The sequence below is a fragment of the Corvus cornix genome, chromosome Z (assembly GCF_000738735.6).
Source record: "Corvus cornix cornix isolate S_Up_H32 chromosome Z, ASM73873v5, whole genome shotgun sequence".
Lineage (NCBI taxonomy): Eukaryota > Metazoa > Chordata > Aves > Passeriformes > Corvidae > Corvus > Corvus cornix.
Window position 1 is genome coordinate 2999999 of NC_046357.1, and position 18186 is coordinate 3018184.

General features: G+C 37.1%; 2 protein-coding genes across 3 annotated transcripts in view; one reads left to right on the forward strand and one right to left on the reverse strand.

Annotated features, from left to right (window-relative positions):
- NLN (neurolysin) overlaps positions 1–172 on the reverse strand; it is a 38957-nt gene extending 38785 nt beyond the window's left edge. The window contains exon 1 of the mRNA XM_039566633.1: positions 1–172. Within this exon, the coding sequence (XP_039422567.1) occupies positions 1–32 (32 nt within the window). The 5' untranslated portion in view covers positions 33–172.
- SGTB (small glutamine rich tetratricopeptide repeat co-chaperone beta) overlaps positions 170–18186 on the forward strand; it is a 22198-nt gene continuing 4181 nt past the window's right edge. The window contains exons 1-10 of one of the 2 annotated variants that reach the window (XM_039566635.1): positions 170–301; positions 2084–2207; positions 7243–7346; positions 7766–7835; positions 11486–11585; positions 13901–14005; positions 14828–14966; positions 15053–15115; positions 17135–17172; positions 17431–17514. In XM_039566635.1, the coding sequence (XP_039422569.1) occupies positions 2108–2207; positions 7243–7346; positions 7766–7835; positions 11486–11585; positions 13901–14005; positions 14828–14966; positions 15053–15115; positions 17135–17172; positions 17431–17514 (803 nt within the window). In that variant the 5' untranslated portion in view covers positions 170–301; positions 2084–2107. The remainder of the gene's footprint in view (positions 302–2083; positions 2208–7242; positions 7347–7765; positions 7836–11485; positions 11586–13900; positions 14006–14827; positions 14967–15052; positions 15116–17134; positions 17173–17430; positions 17515–18186) is intronic. The other variant, XM_039566636.1, reaches the window with a different exon arrangement.

The following is an 18186-nucleotide window of genomic DNA, read 5'->3' on the forward strand; positions in this document are numbered from 1 at the left end:
CTGCGAACCGCGCCCGCGCACAGCGACAGCATAGGGGCGGCACGGGGGGCGGTGGCGAAGGAGGGGGAGGAGGAGGAGGAGGAGAAAAGGAGGAGAAAAGACCGGAGGAGGAAGGACAGGCGGCAGAGAAGAGGAGGAGGCAGGAGAGGAGGGAGAACTGGCTTTGCTCCCGCGTCGCTCTCTCGCCGCCCGCGGGCGCAGCGCTCAGCCCCGCTCCGCCGCGGTCCTGCGCATCCGCTTCCGCCGCCTCCTCACGCCCCCGCGTCGCTGGTGGCAGCGCGGACTCGCCGCATCTCGCACGGTAAGGGCGATGCCCCCTCCCCTGGGCGAGCGCAGCTCTGCGGGGATGATGGGGAGGCTGCGCGCTGCCTCCCCGCAGTCCCCGGTCCGCGGAGCTCGGGGGCGGTGGGGCGGATCGGGCCCCGGGCGGTGTGGCCGCGGTCCGTGCGGTGCCGGGAGGGGCCCGCGCCGCGGGTGGTGCAGAGTTGTCCTTGGGGCCCGAGCGAGTGGACCCGGGCCTGGGAGGGACCGGCAGGTGGGCGTGGGGAGGGAGGGCGGCCCGGCCGGTGGGTCCCACGCTGTTCCTCATGAGAGGCGGATAGGGGACCCCAGTGCTCGCGTCTGTGCATCCCCCGCCAGTGGGACCCGCTCCGTCCCTCCTGGGGGGCGGATAGAGCACCCCGGTGTCCCCGGCTGTGCATCCCCGGCCGGTGGGACCCGCTCCGTCCCTCCTGGGGGGCGGATAGAGGACCCCGGTGTCCCCGGCTGTGCATCCCCGGCCGGTGGGACCCGCTCCGTCCCTCGTGGGGGGCGGATAGAGCACCCCGGTGTCCCCGGCTGTGCATCCCCGGCCGGTGGCGTTCCCGGCTTTCCCCGTCTCCGCGATTGGATTTGCCTGGTGTGGGTTTGGCCGCACACCGGTTTGCTCGAGGGTTTTGGAGAGAAAATAACGTAGCGAGAGCTGGTCCTGATCTTGCCACTCATGCTATATTTTAAACCTGCTTTGCTTGGAGAACTGGATAAGGTTGTGCCCTTTTAAATCAAAATGGTTTAACGAAAAACAACTTAGAAAGTTGTAACTAAAATTGTCCTCCAAGTTATGTAACTTCCAGTTGATGCTGAATGGAAATCAGACTGAGCCAGTAGTGTCACTAATCACAAGTATGCACTGAGGTCACAGTGTTCCATTTCTTTGTCCAAAGTGACAATAAACTGCTCAGAGCAGCCTGTCACACCATAGAACACCTTTTATGAAAGGATAACAGTGTGTCCCACCATAGAACACCTTTTATGAAATGGTAACACCGTGTCACACCATAGAACACCTTTTATTAAAGGATAATAAAGTGTTACACCAGAGAACATCTTTTATGAAAGGATAACACCATGTATGTCACACCGTAGAACATCTTTTATCAAAGGATAACACTGTATGTGTCACACCATGGAACATCCATTGAAGGATAACACCACAGACCATCTTTTATTGAGGGATAACACCATGTGTGTCACACCGTAGAACATCTTTTATCAAAGGATAACACTGTGTGTGTCACACCATAGAACATCTATTGAAGGATAACGCCACAGAACATCTTTTATCAAAGGATAACACCGTATCAGACCATAGAACATCTTCTATCAAAGGATAACACCATGTCATATCATAAAACAACTTGTACTGAAGTGTGTTTCTTTATGTCATTACAGTTATACAGTAGCTTTTTAATTGATTTTGACTTAAGCATGTGCTCCTTGCAATATGTCTTAGAAATAAAGTGCAAACCATTAAAAAAGCCCTATAAATGACAAATAAGTTGCTAATTATTTCAGCCTTGGTGAACTTTCCTCCAGGAATGAATTGGAGCAAATATGTGGGTTTTTTGATAGTTAGAAGAGATGATTGTAGCAGTTTCCCCTAATCCATGCAATTTCACCACTTTTTTCAAGGTATCGTGCTACTGGGCTTTCTGGTGAATGATAAGGTTTTATGTATTATGTATACTTCTTACTGAGGTTACTAGGAAGTTGCAATACTGTAGGAATTAATTTTTCTGAAGTAAGAGATTCTGTTGTTTTTAAGACATAACAGAAAATCAATTTCAACATGTCATCAGTCAAGCGCTTGGTTTATGCAGTCATCCATTTCTTGAGAGAGCAGAGTCAGATGGATACTTTCACTCCAGATGAACAAGAAAGCTTGGAAGGTAAGCAACAAAGGTGCTTTCATATATATTTATTTATATGTATATATACATATATATGTGTGTTTGTATGTGTATATGTATATAATACCTACACAGGTGTTAAATTCTTTATGTATAATATGACAGAAGGTAACTGGAGTGACGTAAATGAAACTGCCACCAAATATTATCTGCAAATAAGATCATGATCTTAATGTTTCTGAGATTATTAATTTAGAGACGTCTGTCATTTAAAAAGTATTATAAAGCTACAAATGTGTAGTGCCTTAATTTGAGCAACAGGTACTTTAAATCACATCAGTGGCAGAGTTCTTCCCCAGCCTGAACCTATGATTCTAAGTTAAGCAGTGCTATAATGCAGACACTGGTAATGACTTGTGTATGTGTCCCACAAATTTCTGCTGCTTCTTTCTCTCTTTTATGTTTGGTTTCTTTCTGCATTTCATATCTGTTACTAGCTCTGCTGGTTACAGAGGAAGTAAAACAGTTACTATATTGGTTTTCGTTTATGAGAAGAACTGTTTCCTACTTGCAAGGATTCTATGTTACTTGTGAGGGAAAAGACATCCTAAGAATACGGAAAATAAGATAAATGCTTTGCATTTCTTTTTCACTTCAGTACTGGCTCCAAAGAGTATGTGGTAGTGAATATTTTCAGTATGGTATAGCTTCTATTATACATCCAAGTTCATCTGTCTGTAGACATAGCTACAGACAGATAAATAGATTGTCTTTGTAACCTCGTAGTATTTGATGTTTTCCTTCATACTGCTCCTATTCCTTTTCCCTCATTCCTGGAGACTTCATGCCAGGTGGTATCAGAATGTGGAATTGAGAGAAGAATAAAGTTTTAATACTGCAGTAAGTTTTTCATAGCATCTTTTAAAAAGATCTTTCTACTGTTTCAAGCAGTCTTTGATTCTGACCATCTGCCAGAGGAGGAATTTGGAGGGAGAAGTCTAGGACCAGCAGTGCAGTTGATCACTGAGTTCTGTGAAATCTTAAGCATGGAGAGACTTTGCTGAGATGCAAAGCAAGTCCTGTTTCTCAGAGGCATAAATGAAAAGATAAATTTGGAGTGTGCTTCCTTCTATTATCTGTTGGTTATCCAGTGTAGTTACTCACCAAAGTAAACAAGAAAGAAAGCTTTGTGTCATTATATTCAAAGGATAGTCCCAAATGAATAAAAGCCAAAATATTTGGTTTTACGTCAGAATCTGGAGCATTTTGTACATTTGAAAAGCGGCAGCCACCAACAAATTTAACCTGTGTCAGATTATGATGATGTTCATCTGATGAAAGAAAACAATGCTTTTGGAAATCATATATAATGAGAGATGAAGAGATTTACTTTTGGTTTTGTAATGAAACTGATAAACATTGGGTAATGGTTGAAAATTTACCTGGTAACATGTCTTGGAGCAGCCTTAGCCAATGTGTATAGGAAAGAATGAATTTTAAGGTTCAGTTTTCCAAATAAAAAATATTACAAAACCTCAGTTGTGCTTAAATGCTAATGCAAAATTTACCATTTTAATACAGATCTGAAATCCTAATTTTAGATCTCTGCTCTGCCACAAGCATGGGACCATATGCTATGTGTTAGAGGATAAGAGGCGGGCATTCTGAAAAATAGCCTCATTTTAGTTGTGCAAAATATCTTTGGTGCATGTAGAGTAGCAATAGCCCAAGTCTTACTCACTGAAGTGTTTAATGTTAGGTGGAGACATAAAGGATGAAAAGAATTGACTGGTAGTTTTTGTTGGTACCTTATGTGCCTATTTGGTATCTGTGAAAAGATAAAACACTGTATGATTGACTGTGCCAAGAAGTAATTCAAACAGTTCCCTTTTCCCATAAAATAACAAAAGACATAGAACATTACAAAAAAAATTGAGCCTTTATAAAATGCAAGTCTAGGATGTATTCATACTTGATGATAACCTGCATTCTGCATGTTTGAATTATATAGTAATGTCAATGAGAGTGTAAATTTCCTTTAGGAATTTTGTACTTGCTTGATGAATAAAAATGCCTTATTTTGAGAAAGAAGAGTAATTGGAAGGTATACCAGAGAAATATATTCCCTTAGCTTCCAGAGCAGTGTTACAGGTCCCCAGTGGTTAGTGCTCAACTCTTTTGTATGAACTACATACAAAAGAGAAGATCCCTTCTTCCAAGTTGTATTTTAGACTGTGTTTAAATTGCAGTTACTTCTCTTTCCTGTTTACAGGGTGGGGTTTTTTTCTCTCTGTCGCTCTCTTTCTATCTTCTTTTCTCTAGCACCTGTTTCTGTGGGATTAAAGGAAAAACTCTCTACAACATGCACAAGGCTGTGATTTTCTTCTTACTTCTATGATTGATGTACCACAACTAATTTCTCTAAGGCAGTGTTTCCAAAACAGGAAGGCAGTGGATGCATGTAATACTTGACTTGGGTAAGGTTATGTGTAACATGAAGCAAGATGATAGCAAGTACTAAGGAGGCCTCAGCAGCCCAATTAATGCTCATTATTCAGTGATCCATAGTCTGCGTGTTGGCTGTGATGCTTTTGTGTTGCTTGGTGATGCAAACTTGTGTTTGGAGAGCAAAAAATCATGGAGCTATGTGGCACTGGGGATACAGAGCTGTGCTCCAGCATAGCCCAGGTGCCGGTATTGTCAGACAGTGGGTGTTTGTGTGAGCCCCAGCTGTTCCAACAGGGAGGTGGGCATCTGTACTGGTTTGCAAGGTGGTCACTTGAAGGTTCAGCCACCACCTAGGTGGATCATGGTAGAGCTAATTGGGAGAAGAGATAACTTTGGCCTTTGAAATCAGACATAGGAAAAATCTTAGATGAATAGCTGACATGGTGCATCAAGTCTCTCCCCAATAATACTGAGCTTGCAGCATTTGACAGTGCCTCACTTTGATAAATGGGATAGCAAGGTGCTGGCAGTCTGGCCTTCTGCAAAATTTTTCAGGCAAAAAACAAGTTTCCACCCCTTTGAGTTTACTGGAGTCAGGTTTTCATGTAGCATTAAAACAGGGTAGTTGCTGATCTTGTCACAACTTATTACATCTTCTGATTTGAAAATGTTTCTGTTTTGTCAGTGTTTATTTCTATGTGGGTTTCTGTTGTTGGCTTGCATTTAGCCAGTGGTTATTTTAACCTATTCATTGATCCTATAAAAGGTCCTAATTTTATCTGTGATAGATAGAAGGATTATATATTCCATTTTCCATTTAAAGGAGAAATATGGGAATTCACTGCACCAACTAATTATTTGATGAAAATGCTGAGTAGTAACAATGTTCTAGTCAGAATTACTTTGTGTACACATAATGTGCACTGCTGCATTTTGCAAAACTCTTCTATATCATCGGTGTCATAGATTTGATGCCTTGAGAAAGATAAGGGATGGGGCTGTATTTTAAATTTATGCAAAACTACAAATGAGGTGAGGCATTCAGAAAAGGGAATGTCTTTAGTTAAACTGGCAGGGAACATTAGTATGTAAACTATTGCAAGTGGCTTCCTGTTAAGTCATATAAGGAAAAAAGATGTGTAATTCCACTGATTTTATAATCAGCTTGGTAATAAGTACTATTAATATATATAATTCAAAATTCAGTGTAATCTGTGTTTACAAGAATTAAGTTTTTCACATAGCAGGGGACAAAAGAGTTTAGCCCCAATCCTTCAGTGCTCTTACTGGGTCATTTAGAACCTGGTAAATTGATTTATAGATTATAGGAGCAACTTGTCTGCATATTTAGCAGTGTATCCAATTGTTACATGTTATCAACTTTTACTTTGTGTCATGCTATACTGTTTGTAAGAAATTTCTATTGTATGTTATAAATTTTTTTTTAATTACATTTTCTAGGTTTTACTATTTTACAAATCTATTTCCCCCCCTTTCCTGCCTGCTGTGACATAGAAGATAAAAACTGGCCTTACTGTTGCTAACCTTCAGTAATTTTATTTTTCTAATTTTGGATCAGTGTTCAGTTTCATTGCAATGCAAGTAATTCAAATTATATTGATTAGGTTAACATTGGATTGAAGGTAAGTTTAAATACTAAGAATCTGCTTTTACTAATACTTAATTTGAATTCAGATACTGCTGGTTGTCTATAGTTTAAGTTAAAACAGCCATTTTTCTGTTCAAACTAGGGTTTACAATGATCCTTCTTTGTTCCTCCTCAGTTTTCAGTCTAAAATATTTAGATGATACATGTTAATATAAACATTGTACTAGGTTCTTAAGATTATAAGGAAAATAATTATATCATTTGCAGTAGTGTAACTGTGTGTATGTATAGGTATGTATATATACAGAATTGTATATAGTAATGGCTACTGATCTTCTTTTGTCTAAAAATATGAGCATATTTAGAACTTCAGCTGGGGATACAGCTCTACGTTTTTAGGCTTACTGTGAGTGTATTTGCATTATTGCAGGTTTTGGAGGGCCATTTAATCCTTACGCACAGAACATGTGAAGGGATACTGCAGATATTTGTTTTATAGGATAAACTTTTGTGATTAATGCAGGATTTTGTTAATAAAGTATCTTCAAATAAATATATTTGGTTCCAAAGAAAAGATAAGTGTAATAAGTATCTTGCCTTTATTCTGTACAGTAAAGATGAGCCATTTTCTTCCAGCTGTTGTGGCACACAAATATATGCCAGTTGTGTGCTTTGAGGTGGGGTATGTGACATATGGACGTGCATAGTTGTACTATGAGGTGTGGTGCTTTTGTTAAATCACTATAGTTTTATATTAAGAATAAAAGGCTGAAAGAATTGAAACTAAGTTTTAAATATAATGGTTAAACTATATGTGGATTGTGTATATCTTAGATCTTCTTCAGCAAGCTAATTCTGTGGGGATCAGGTAGCCTCTCTTTATTTTTTGGTATGTTCCAAAGAGCTGCTTTTACTAGCTGAATAAGGAAGTGAGTCACAGCTTTATAAATAAATCAGTGAAGTTATGCTTCTATTGAGAAACTGGTGACTTATATGGTTAATTTTTTTTCCTGTAAGTTGCAATTCAGTGTCTGGAGACTGTGTTTAAGATTACCCTGGAAGATACTCATCTTGCATCCTCACAGCATTTGATAGAAATGTTCACTAATTCTATTCAAAAGGTAAGAATTTACTTTAGATTCTAGAGTTACTCTGCCAATATGTGCTAAGGTTTCCTATTGTATACACAATATTAAAGAGCTGTGTAGGTCAAAATGATGTGAAAACTTAAGGAAAATATGAAAAAAGCTAAATTTCCATAAAAGCTAGCATAATGAGAATCTTTGGGGGCAGTGGGAGGAATTAATTTCAGCTAGACAAGGAAAATTCTATATAGAAAATTACTGAAGAGTGGATGCCTCATTCTCACTTTAAGTTTTTTATTCTTCATTTAAGCATTTTGCAATTCCCAGAGTTAAATGCCTGATGTGCCTGAGGTCATTCATAGTTTGCTGATGCTTCTCAGTTCTTTCTGAAAGTTTTTGATAAAATCAGGGCTTATATATTAAAGGAAAAAATCTTGGGGTTTTTTTCCATACAGAATGACATGCTGCCTCTCTCACGTTCTTTACCAGAGGGTGTTGTAAAGGCTGACCAACTGAAGGATGAAGGTTTGTAATAAAAGTAAAAATAACTTGTCTTACGCTCTTATTACATTTTTGCATTATTGTGGGTAGTGATAGTATAGCAGCTGGGTACCAAGCACCCCACAAAAAACTTCAGTTTATACATTCTCTGGTGACTGCTATGTCATAAGAGGGCTAGGTGATTTGTTCCATCCAGGAGCAAAGAAAAAAATGTTTATTCTCTTCCTGTCTCTAGAGGTTGCTTAAAATCTAAGGGATAACATGTAAAGGTGGAAACATTCCTAAGTAGCAGAAGCTTTAAAGAACAAACAGCTGTTGTTTGGCTGTTTGTACATGGAATTGTTATACAAGTTTCAACTTTTATTGAAATGGTTATATGATGTCAAACATTTGTAAAAAACTGACCCAGCGGAAGCCAATGGAAAAATTCTTGTGAACTTACTGGGGTTAATATTTCACATATGTGAAATTATTTGTGTGCTTTATAAAAATTGCAGACAAGCCAGTTGTTTATTTTCCCTTTGGCAGCTGTTATTGCTGTTCTGTAAGGAAAAGCAGCTGTACCATAGAAGTCACTAATGCTTCCTAACAAGCAAGCCATATATTTCCCCTCAAAAAGAAGGGGAGGGGAATAGAAAAAAGCATGTAGCACTGATGACTGTTACGAATTGTTATGGATTGATGCCTTATGAATTACATTGTTTATGACCTGTTAGATTTTCAGGTAGTTGAGTTTTATAGGAAAAATAAGTAAACTTCTACTTGCAAGGCAAATGTAATCATCTTAAAATTTCCATAATAATGTGGAAAAAGTCCTACTGTTTTTCAAAATGAGTTCCATGTCTCGCTTGTCTTAAAATTGATCATCTGTAATCATAAATGCAGCCCACTACTGGCTCTGAAAGTAAGCTTTCCTAATTGTTGGAGTTGCTCATTAGCTCTTTAATTCTGAGGATGAGAGCTCAAACATGGTTAGGTCACAGGTGAAAATTTGTTAGTCAGTTGTAACCTACCTGCTGTGCATGCTGGCTTTTCATTTTGCTGTTACTGCCAACTCATGGAAAGTGAAGAATACCTCTAGGTCTCAGTATGGTTATTGAACTGTAGGAATAGCCAGCACTTTGCAGGTGTGGGGTCACAGCTGTTTTAAATCTGTGACTTCAGTCTTGCTATCTTTTATCCCACAAGAGTTTGTGAAATAGCACACACTAATTTCATTTTCTCAGTCTATGTGTTAGTCTTCATGTGGTTTTACCAAAGTAATTCCACAGCTCTACTGAAAAAAATTGAAAGGGTCTAAACTTTAACAAAGGACCATTTCAAATGTCAGCTGTCAGGGGCATTAGTAAGCAGTTTTGAACTGCTTGAGATGCCTCTGGTAATTTCCTATAATAAAATTAAAACCTAGTGTCCTGCTTTCTCTGTTGTTTTGATCCTTCACATACTCACACACATATAATCCATCACCACTATCATGCTTTTCAGTTATGAGTATTTACTAGCCCAAGTTAGGAAATAAATTGGGTAACTTGGGGAAGTCTACTTGAACTGTATCTTCTTTAATATCTATTCTATAAATTCTGTAACTGTGATTTCCTCATTTCTGTCTGTATGTCCTTACCAATGGAATAACATCCGTCACCTTTGTGGCCACCAGCCTGCTCCTCCTATGGTCTCAAACCAGCGCTAATATTTGTAGAAATTGGCTAATGAATGGCAAAACAAAATCAAGGAGCTGAATTTTATTTCTTGGTCCTTATAGAACCAGGAAGTAATATACCCTTCAGACTACTAAATACTTGAATTTACTTGCCTAACCTTGTATATCACTTGACACTTTGGCTTAGTATAAGAGCACAGATTATGTGCAGGTTTCTATAGTGTAATGGTGGCCTAAAAAGATCTGTCTTTTATTACCACAGTATAATTATAACAATAGGTAGTATTCTCAGTATAGAGGACACACATTCAAAAGTATAACAATTTGTGTAATTTTTTTTGTCTTAAGGATTTTTTATGATACTAAGAATAGTTGCTTTTCCATATCTCAGCAAAATTAGTAGATCTAGCTATTTTTCTGTTTTCCTTTAGCAAGGTTGCAGCTGGAGAGAGAGATAACAAGAAGGGTATGCACTGATACTATCTCCAACTTAGCCTTGCACCCTGGATCATCTTCAGACCAGTATCAGAAATTCTAACATTGACAGTCATTGATGGAATTTTTGTTTTAAAGGAACACTGACTGCTGCAATCTTGCTGAGTGCAGCTAACTTGCAAGGCTATTTTGTCTGACAACATAATTCAGTGTACAGATCTTTACCTTAGAACAAAGGAAAGCTGCATAGACAGTGGGCCTCTAGAAACAAGAAAGATAGTTACGTTCTCTGTGTATTTTGAAGGTATACATGCAAGTACAGTTTGCTTGACTTCTCACTGGAAAGGATTGCTGACTGTAATTGCAGTCTAGTATAGCACTATTAAGACGATGTGATTTTGTACTACTTTGATGATATTTTGTTACTTAAATCTGGTTTTGTTCATTAAGCTCTCCGTGCTCACAAATAAATGCAAGTATAGTTGTTTCATTTAGTGTAAGCACAGAGGACTTGCTCCACAGTCTTGCTTTCTGTCAAACTGTTGTGCTGACTGAACTTTTCTAGCCTTTGCTTACGCAGTTACCTACATCAGTAATAACTTATTGACCTATCCCTTGACTTGTTTATTTTAGGAGAAGGTTAAAATATTTGGCCAAAGTACAAGAAGTCAGTGGAAGTCTATAATTTTCCTGACAATTTCTTAGTGTTTCTAGGAAGTCAAGGCTTCTGTAGGATCTGGCTGGCCAAAAATTGATAGTATCAGGGCCACAGACAAGTTTGGGCACTCTGAACTAGGGTTTTTTACTACTGTGTCATCAGAACTACCAGGATTGCCTTGTGTTGGGGACAAAAGAATGTGTAAGGTGTCTTTTGCTTTGAAAGATCTTAGTCCAGAATTTTCTGTCCATAGAGAAGTTACATAAATGTTTCTGGGGTTTTTTCCACTGGATGTAAAACATATGAAATGTTAAAATTTGTTAGAGAGTAGAAGTTCTAAGCTTCCTTGGTGAGAAATTTTACCTCTGAATCCTTTTAGATTGCTTATGCTATACATTTCATTATCTTAATGAATTAATTATGTAGTATCACAAAAATGCAGCTTATGTGCTTACTTTTACTTCTGTTTGATTTTTTTGTGTTATGTAGATAGTTACAAGGAAGTTGTTGGGACATATAAGAAAATGAGATAAAAAAATTAACATACTGGGCTTGCAAAGATAGTTAAGACTGATGAATCCATACTAGAGTGGAACTGCAATTACAATGACACTTCTCAGTGAAGTGATCTTTGCTTAACAGCAGAAACTAGCTGGAAAGTCTGAAATACCAAGATGAGAAGAGGAAGGTTTCTATGATGTACTGCAATGTACATAATAAACTTCAGAGACATAGTAGATATTTTTATTTGCATTATTCCATGACATTTCTGTTTAAAAGAATGTATCTCAAGAAAGTGCAGTCATAAGTCACTTATATAGATACTGTAAGGTAGCTGCTCTATTTCTTTCATAAAGAGCTCTCATCTAACTACATACTGTGTCATCTAACTACTTAAGAGCTTTTTATTATTTATTTCAGGTAATAATCATATGAAGGAAGAAAATTATGGTGCTGCAGTGGATTGTTACACTAAGGCTATAGAACTGGATCCAAACAATGCAGTCTATTATTGCAACAGGTAAAACCAAAATGATACACACCTTTCATTCCTGGACTTTAACAGTATTTTAAAGATAAATTGTGTTGCAGGTCGAAGTAACACAAGGCTAGAAACCCCACTATTCAGAAATCTATTGTTAGATTTGTAAAATTTGAGTGAAAGTGAGCTCATTCAGCATATCTGTATGAGTTAAAGGTGTGACATGGGCTTTAAAATTACTTACAACTCTTCAGACCGGGTACTGTGTGTCAGGTTGTCTATATGAAATCATAACATAGGCTGTGATTTCCAGCCTGCTGAGAGTAGTAAAAGCCTTTTTCTCTGGTGTTCCAGTGACTCAGCTGCTCTCTCTATCTCCCGTAGTACTAACTATCTCTGGCAAAAAAAAAATCATCAATGTGGGAATACCATTTTGGAGATTTCAAGCGTTTTGTAAATACTCAGTATTTTTATGTGTGACCTGTTGAAAAATAACAGTGCTGCTGTTACAATTTTGTTATCTAATCTGTTCTTTACCATCATGAAGACATAGTGATTTGGCATCAGATAAGCTTGGAAGGGCATGTTAACCTAGTCACAGTTGTCCGCTCTTGTGGAACACTGCCTGGATGACCAGCCCAAGAGCAAAGGCAGTCTTGACTGTGGGCCCTACTGGAATGAGCCTGCCTCTAGAGTGCCTCCATTATTAATTTAAGGATATAGGATATATTAATTGCTGTCAATCTGGCCTTGTGGCACTGTACCCACTGGATTATGCTATTTTTGGAGCTCTGCATCCATTGCTTTAGAGTCTAGTTTGTGATAAATACAAATGAAAGATTCAGTGTTTAAAGCCAAGTATAAAGGAAATATGCACTTTGCTAACATTTTACATATTTAAGATGGCAGTTCAAAGTGTAAATCATCTATATTCCTTGTGAAAACTGATCACATGAGTAACTTTAGGTATAAAGTGGAAATATCAGACAGATTCAAAAGCTTCCCAAAATCACTGGAAGTTTCCTCAGTAGAAGGGGCTTAAATGTCAAAGGTGTAATTAGCAAGAGCAGAAATAATTTTTGTGTTGCATCATCACATACCACATTTGTGAGAACCAAATGTCTTGATGTCAGTTAGTACAGTATTGTATGTAATTATTTAAAAGAAAACAGGAGTTGTTTGGAGTTTTGTGGATGATAGGGTGTTTGAATAAGTACACCTTATTCTTATCTTAAGCTTGTTTAGGAGCCACGGGGACATACTGCGTTCAGTCGGATTGTTTTGTATTCACAGCAGTGCAAAAAAGAGAGGTCTGATATGCTCTCAGAATTTTAACTGGTCATATAAATCTTCTTGTGAACATGGAAAAACATTTTCTGTTCAAACACATGCGAGAACAAGCATTGCCCCCAGCTTTTATGTATAAATCTTCACTGGCATCTGTGGAGTTGGACAACTGTTAAACAGCCTAAAATACATAAGTAGTCCCATTCAGAAGACATTTTAATCAAAGTCAGAAAAACTCAGGCAATTTGGAGGTAATCACAGGAGAAAGGATTCTTAATAAAAAAGAGAAATGCTTTATGCAATGAAAACATTGTAATGTCTACTATTTCTTTTAACCAAGGAAGAATAAGTTAGAGTGGTTTGAGACGTTTCAAACTGGTGAAGTTTTGATTTACTGTGTTTCAATGTCCTTTTTAATTTGGCTAAGTCTTTACTCTTATTGTATTAATATCTGCAACATTTAATATTTCTCCAATATAGAGATGCAATTGTAATTTAGTAATTCAGAGGTTATTGAGAAATGTTCTCATGCTTTACATACAAGCATGAGTTGACTTTTAAAAAACTGAGCAGGGAGAATCACAGCATTCCTCTGAATGGCTGTGCAACGATACTTCTTGCTGGGAAACACCAATTGTATAAAATATTTCCCCATTAACAATGATTTTATATAAACTACTACTTGACGGTTTCACTTCTTGTAATAGGTTTTATGATTTATTTTGTGCACAGTCATATGCTAGATCTTAGACAGTTCCTTAGAATTATTTGTCCTTTGTGTCCTCAGAGATGTGCATGTTCTCCAAAACCGAAGCCCAGCAATGCACCTATGCACGTACTTAACCCATAACATTTGCTTGTCCTACTTCATTAAAGAAAGTGAAGCATTGCCTAAATAGCGAATGAAAAGTCACCAAGATTAAATAAGTCACAAACATGTGAATATCTAAGCTTGGGGTTTGGTTGGTTTTTTTGGTTTTGTTTTGGGGTTTTCTTTGGTTTGGTTTGTGGGTTGGTTGGTTGGGTTTTTTGACAAAGCTCTCATTTCCTTACCATCTTTCTCTTAGGGCTGCTGCTCAAAGTAAGCTCAACAACTTCAGGGAAGCAATAAAGGACTGTGAGAGTGCCATAGCAATAGATCCAAAGTACAGCAAAGCATATGGAAGAATGGGGTAAGCTAATAGAAATCTGAGTAAACACTGAAGACCCATGTGTACATCACCATAGATTTTCTGAAATATGTGGAGCCAGCTTGTTTTATTCAGCTGATATTCTTGTTCTGAAAGTGTAGGAATTTTCTGAAGATGACCCTGTCTCTGAAAGGAGAACCTTTGTATTGATCCTGAGATAAAAATCCATTATGCTGAAACTTGTACATTATTATTATAGTAATATTAAATTATTAGTTAAATATTTTATTATTATTAGTAATATTTTATATAAAAATGTGTAAAGACAACAATATAATTACCAAAGATCTTCTATGTTCAAATTTTAATACAATAATTATTATATATAAAAGTACATGGTTTTTAATTTATAAAAATAAATAATGTATTTGTAGGTCCAATTTCTTAACATTGCATTATTCATATTAAGAGTACCTTTGCCCTACTTAGCCATGTAAGTTTCTAAATAATGTCTTGGGTCAAAAGAACTGGAAAAAAACACTTAGAGCTTATGCAAAAAGTTACACATGCTGAATCCAGCTTGTGCTCTTAAAATACAAAGTCTCACTTGATGATACCAAGGAGTTTTTAATTAAACTTGCATATATGTGAGACAGATGATGCAAGATGAGTTCTTGAGGCATCCCCTTTTCTGCAAAAACAAGTGCTTACACTAAGCAGTAGTACCACAATAGCAAAACCTGTTTTAATTAAGGTCAAGCTAAAAATCAGTTGTGAGATACTGTTTTACTTAGAACAGAAGATGTATCATTAGCTTTTGATGATCATTTATGTTCTAACCAGGATTTCTTTATTTCGCATTAGGTTGGCTCTGACCTCAGTGAATAAATACAAAGAAGCGGTTACCAGTTATCAAAAAGCACTGGATCTTGATCCAGAGAATGACTCTTACAAGTCAAATTTGAAAATAGCAGAACAGAAACTAAGAGATGTGTCCAGTCCTGTAAGTTTGCTCTGTATCTATTTCTTTACGATAGTTTTAACTGGGATTTTGTAGGAAACTTAGCTTCAATTGCAATTTGTTTGTAGACTGGAACTGGACTGAGTTTTGACATGGCAAGCTTGATAAACAATCCTGCCTTCATTAGTATGGTGAGTATATTTCAAGGTTTTAAAAACTGAACTTTTAAGAACAACTGTTGTTCAATAACATGAGCAATTTTAATTATTATTATTATTATTATTATTATAGCAATGGTTTTATTACACTGAATTGCAACTTTCCTACATCATTTTACACTCAAAACAAGAAGTGAAGCATGTATCTCCAATAATGCCTGTCTTATTTCCAGTTGATTCTCTGTTACTTATAGAAAACAACACACATAGATTAGCTATGCTGTTTTTATGTATGGTATGACAGTAAAGGTCTTGTCAACAGCATGATGAAAATTTCTTCAATTCTCCACAGAGCAGTTAACAATGATACAAGGACTAAAGTAACTCTCCTTTGGGAGAACTACCCAAGAGACCTTTCTATTCTTACTCTTTCAAATTATCCCCAATAACCTTAAGAGTTCAAAAATTAATATAAATAGTGCATTATTATAGTGCATTCTTTTATGTTCAATACAATAACAAATTGTGTATTTCTCCCTCAGTATTCTTTTTTTTCCTGCATGGCTTTCTCAGCTAAATGGAATTAATTAACTTTGTAGAATGGAATTTGGAGAAAAAGAAATGAAAAAAAAAAACCATAAAAACAAACCCCAAACTTATTTTCTTTAAGAAAGCAGTTAAAACTGTACATGCCTTTTGGTATTGCAATAGCACATTTCAGCCAGTGCTTTTGTGTGGAAGTGCGCTGCAGTCAAAAGAGATCCATACATCTGGTTTGATAACATGGTCCAAATAATAGAGACAGTAGGCTAGGAAAGAGGGAGCAAGTTCTCTGATGGCACTCATGATTAAATAGCACTGGAACTGTGTACCACTTCACTGGCCACATGACGTACTCAAGACAACCTGTGTCTGTTCAGAATCAATGATGTATGGACCTGCCTTTTGGGAAAGGATCGTTTTGCATTGTTTCCAGAAGATGCCTGGTCAAGTAGATAGAACAGAGGGCATTTATCCAGGAATAAATGAGTTATTTTCCCAAGGTGTAGTTACTTGTTTTGTTGTTAAAGTGAAAAAATTGCCTCACTGGCTGACCTTGAGAAAATTGCTTGTAGCCTCCATTTTGGGCCCCTAAACTAAATAAGGCTTATTACTGATGGAAGAAACTAACTCTGTATTAAAGACAGAACTGACGTCCATGTGACATTTTATAACTAACTATTAACTAGAGAAAAAAGTTGATTTACCTTTGAGTTATCTATATATGGTGATATATTGATCAATAGAATGAATATTGGATATATCTGATTTTTGTAATACCTTTAATAAGGGAGTTAAGAACCACATACTGTGTTTTGTCTACTGGTGGTGTATTCATACAGACACTGATTTCTGTAGGAATTACATTACTAATGTTGAAAAATCACATGGTTTTTTCTATAGTATCAGTCCATAGACACCCTCACACTATGGTAAATTCAATGTAATTTTAGAGGTATCTTAATGAATGAGAAATTTAAATAGCCTCATGCTTACTACAAAATAAGAAGATATGCAGTTACCAGAGAAGATATGCGTTACCACAAAACCATTCTACAAAGTAAGTCCACATTCCGGTTTACTCCGAAATATTTTGTGGCCATAATCTTAACTGTTAATGCCTGGTACTAATAACAGTTGCAAAACTAATTCATCCAGGCTGAGAAGCAACAAAATACAGACTTTTGTCCAAAAAGTCCAGTAGAAAACATTTGTCCTTGCAATTCTTGAATGTTTTGTTTGTTTTGTTTTCTGGTACTGGGTTTTTTATGTTCAATGGCTCATCATATTTTTCATGTCTGAATCTGTAACCATTATTTTTTCTTTAACACATAATAAACTTTATCAGCTTCATTTCCATTAAATACATTGCTGTATTCTTTTTGCTGTGCATGTAAACTTAATTTTGTAATAAAACAGAATACAGCATGTGGGGGTTTTCTCCCTAGTTTTTCTCAGTGATACCCAAGTAGTAAATGTTTTATAACTTCAGCTGTATGTTGTTTATTCTAGGCAGCAAGCTTAATGCAAAATCCTCAAATTCAACAACTGTAAGTATTAAAATGGGGTACCATTAAAACAAGTATCTTTAGAAGTTTGAGTTAATAAGATGTATAGTACTTATACCTATATTTTTGAAATGTAGATATATTACTGAAAATGTAATTTTAGTTTTGCTTACTGTAAAAGTGTAGTTTCTTCTCCCTGCAACTCTAGTTCCTCTCAGCAATTCAAAAAAGAACTGGGGTTTATTGCTTACAGTAAAGGTCCCTAGACACCCAATACCAACACTGTGCTAACTGTTCCAGGATGTCAGGGATGATGTCAAATGCCATTGGTGGCCCTGCTGCTGGGGTTGGTGGCCTATCAGATTTGTCCAGTCTGATCCATGCGTAAGTAATAGTTATAACTGTCACATTTGTAGTAGGATAACTGTGCAATATCTATTTAAAAGGGTACAGTGTCAAGTGAATTATACTGTGGCCTATTCCCACTGTTTGTTACTAAAACCGAGAACTCGAAGACTTATTTTCCAGGACCTTGTTTGTTTGCTCCATACATTTCCATCAATTGGATTGATTGAACTGCCATGTGCTCAGCTTCACTTCCTGGTTCTCATACGTTGTTATTTTCTAATGCCACTTACTAAACACATTCCTTTAAATCTTTAAGTACTCCTACATGTGTTTTCAAACTGTGTGGATAAATTTACTACCAGATATCTCAGAAATTGTTAGGAAAGCTACAGATTTACTTAGCACAGGTCAAACCAATTTCTGCTCTGGCATCCCTCCATTTAGATGAGGAATGTTTCAGGGAACTCAGTATAATGAAGAATACCTTTACAAAAACCAGGACGCAAGGCTTTTATTGTATAATGATGATATCCATCTGGAAGGGTCTGCATAAAAACATGCCATTTGCTTATATGCCAAGATCTCTTAAAGGGCATACAATTTTACTTTATTTCAGCATTCTAGCAAATCTCAAACTATTTTTTAAGTTTCACCTCTTCAGGGCAAAAGTAATTTATAATTTACATAACAGACAGAAATGTATCACTG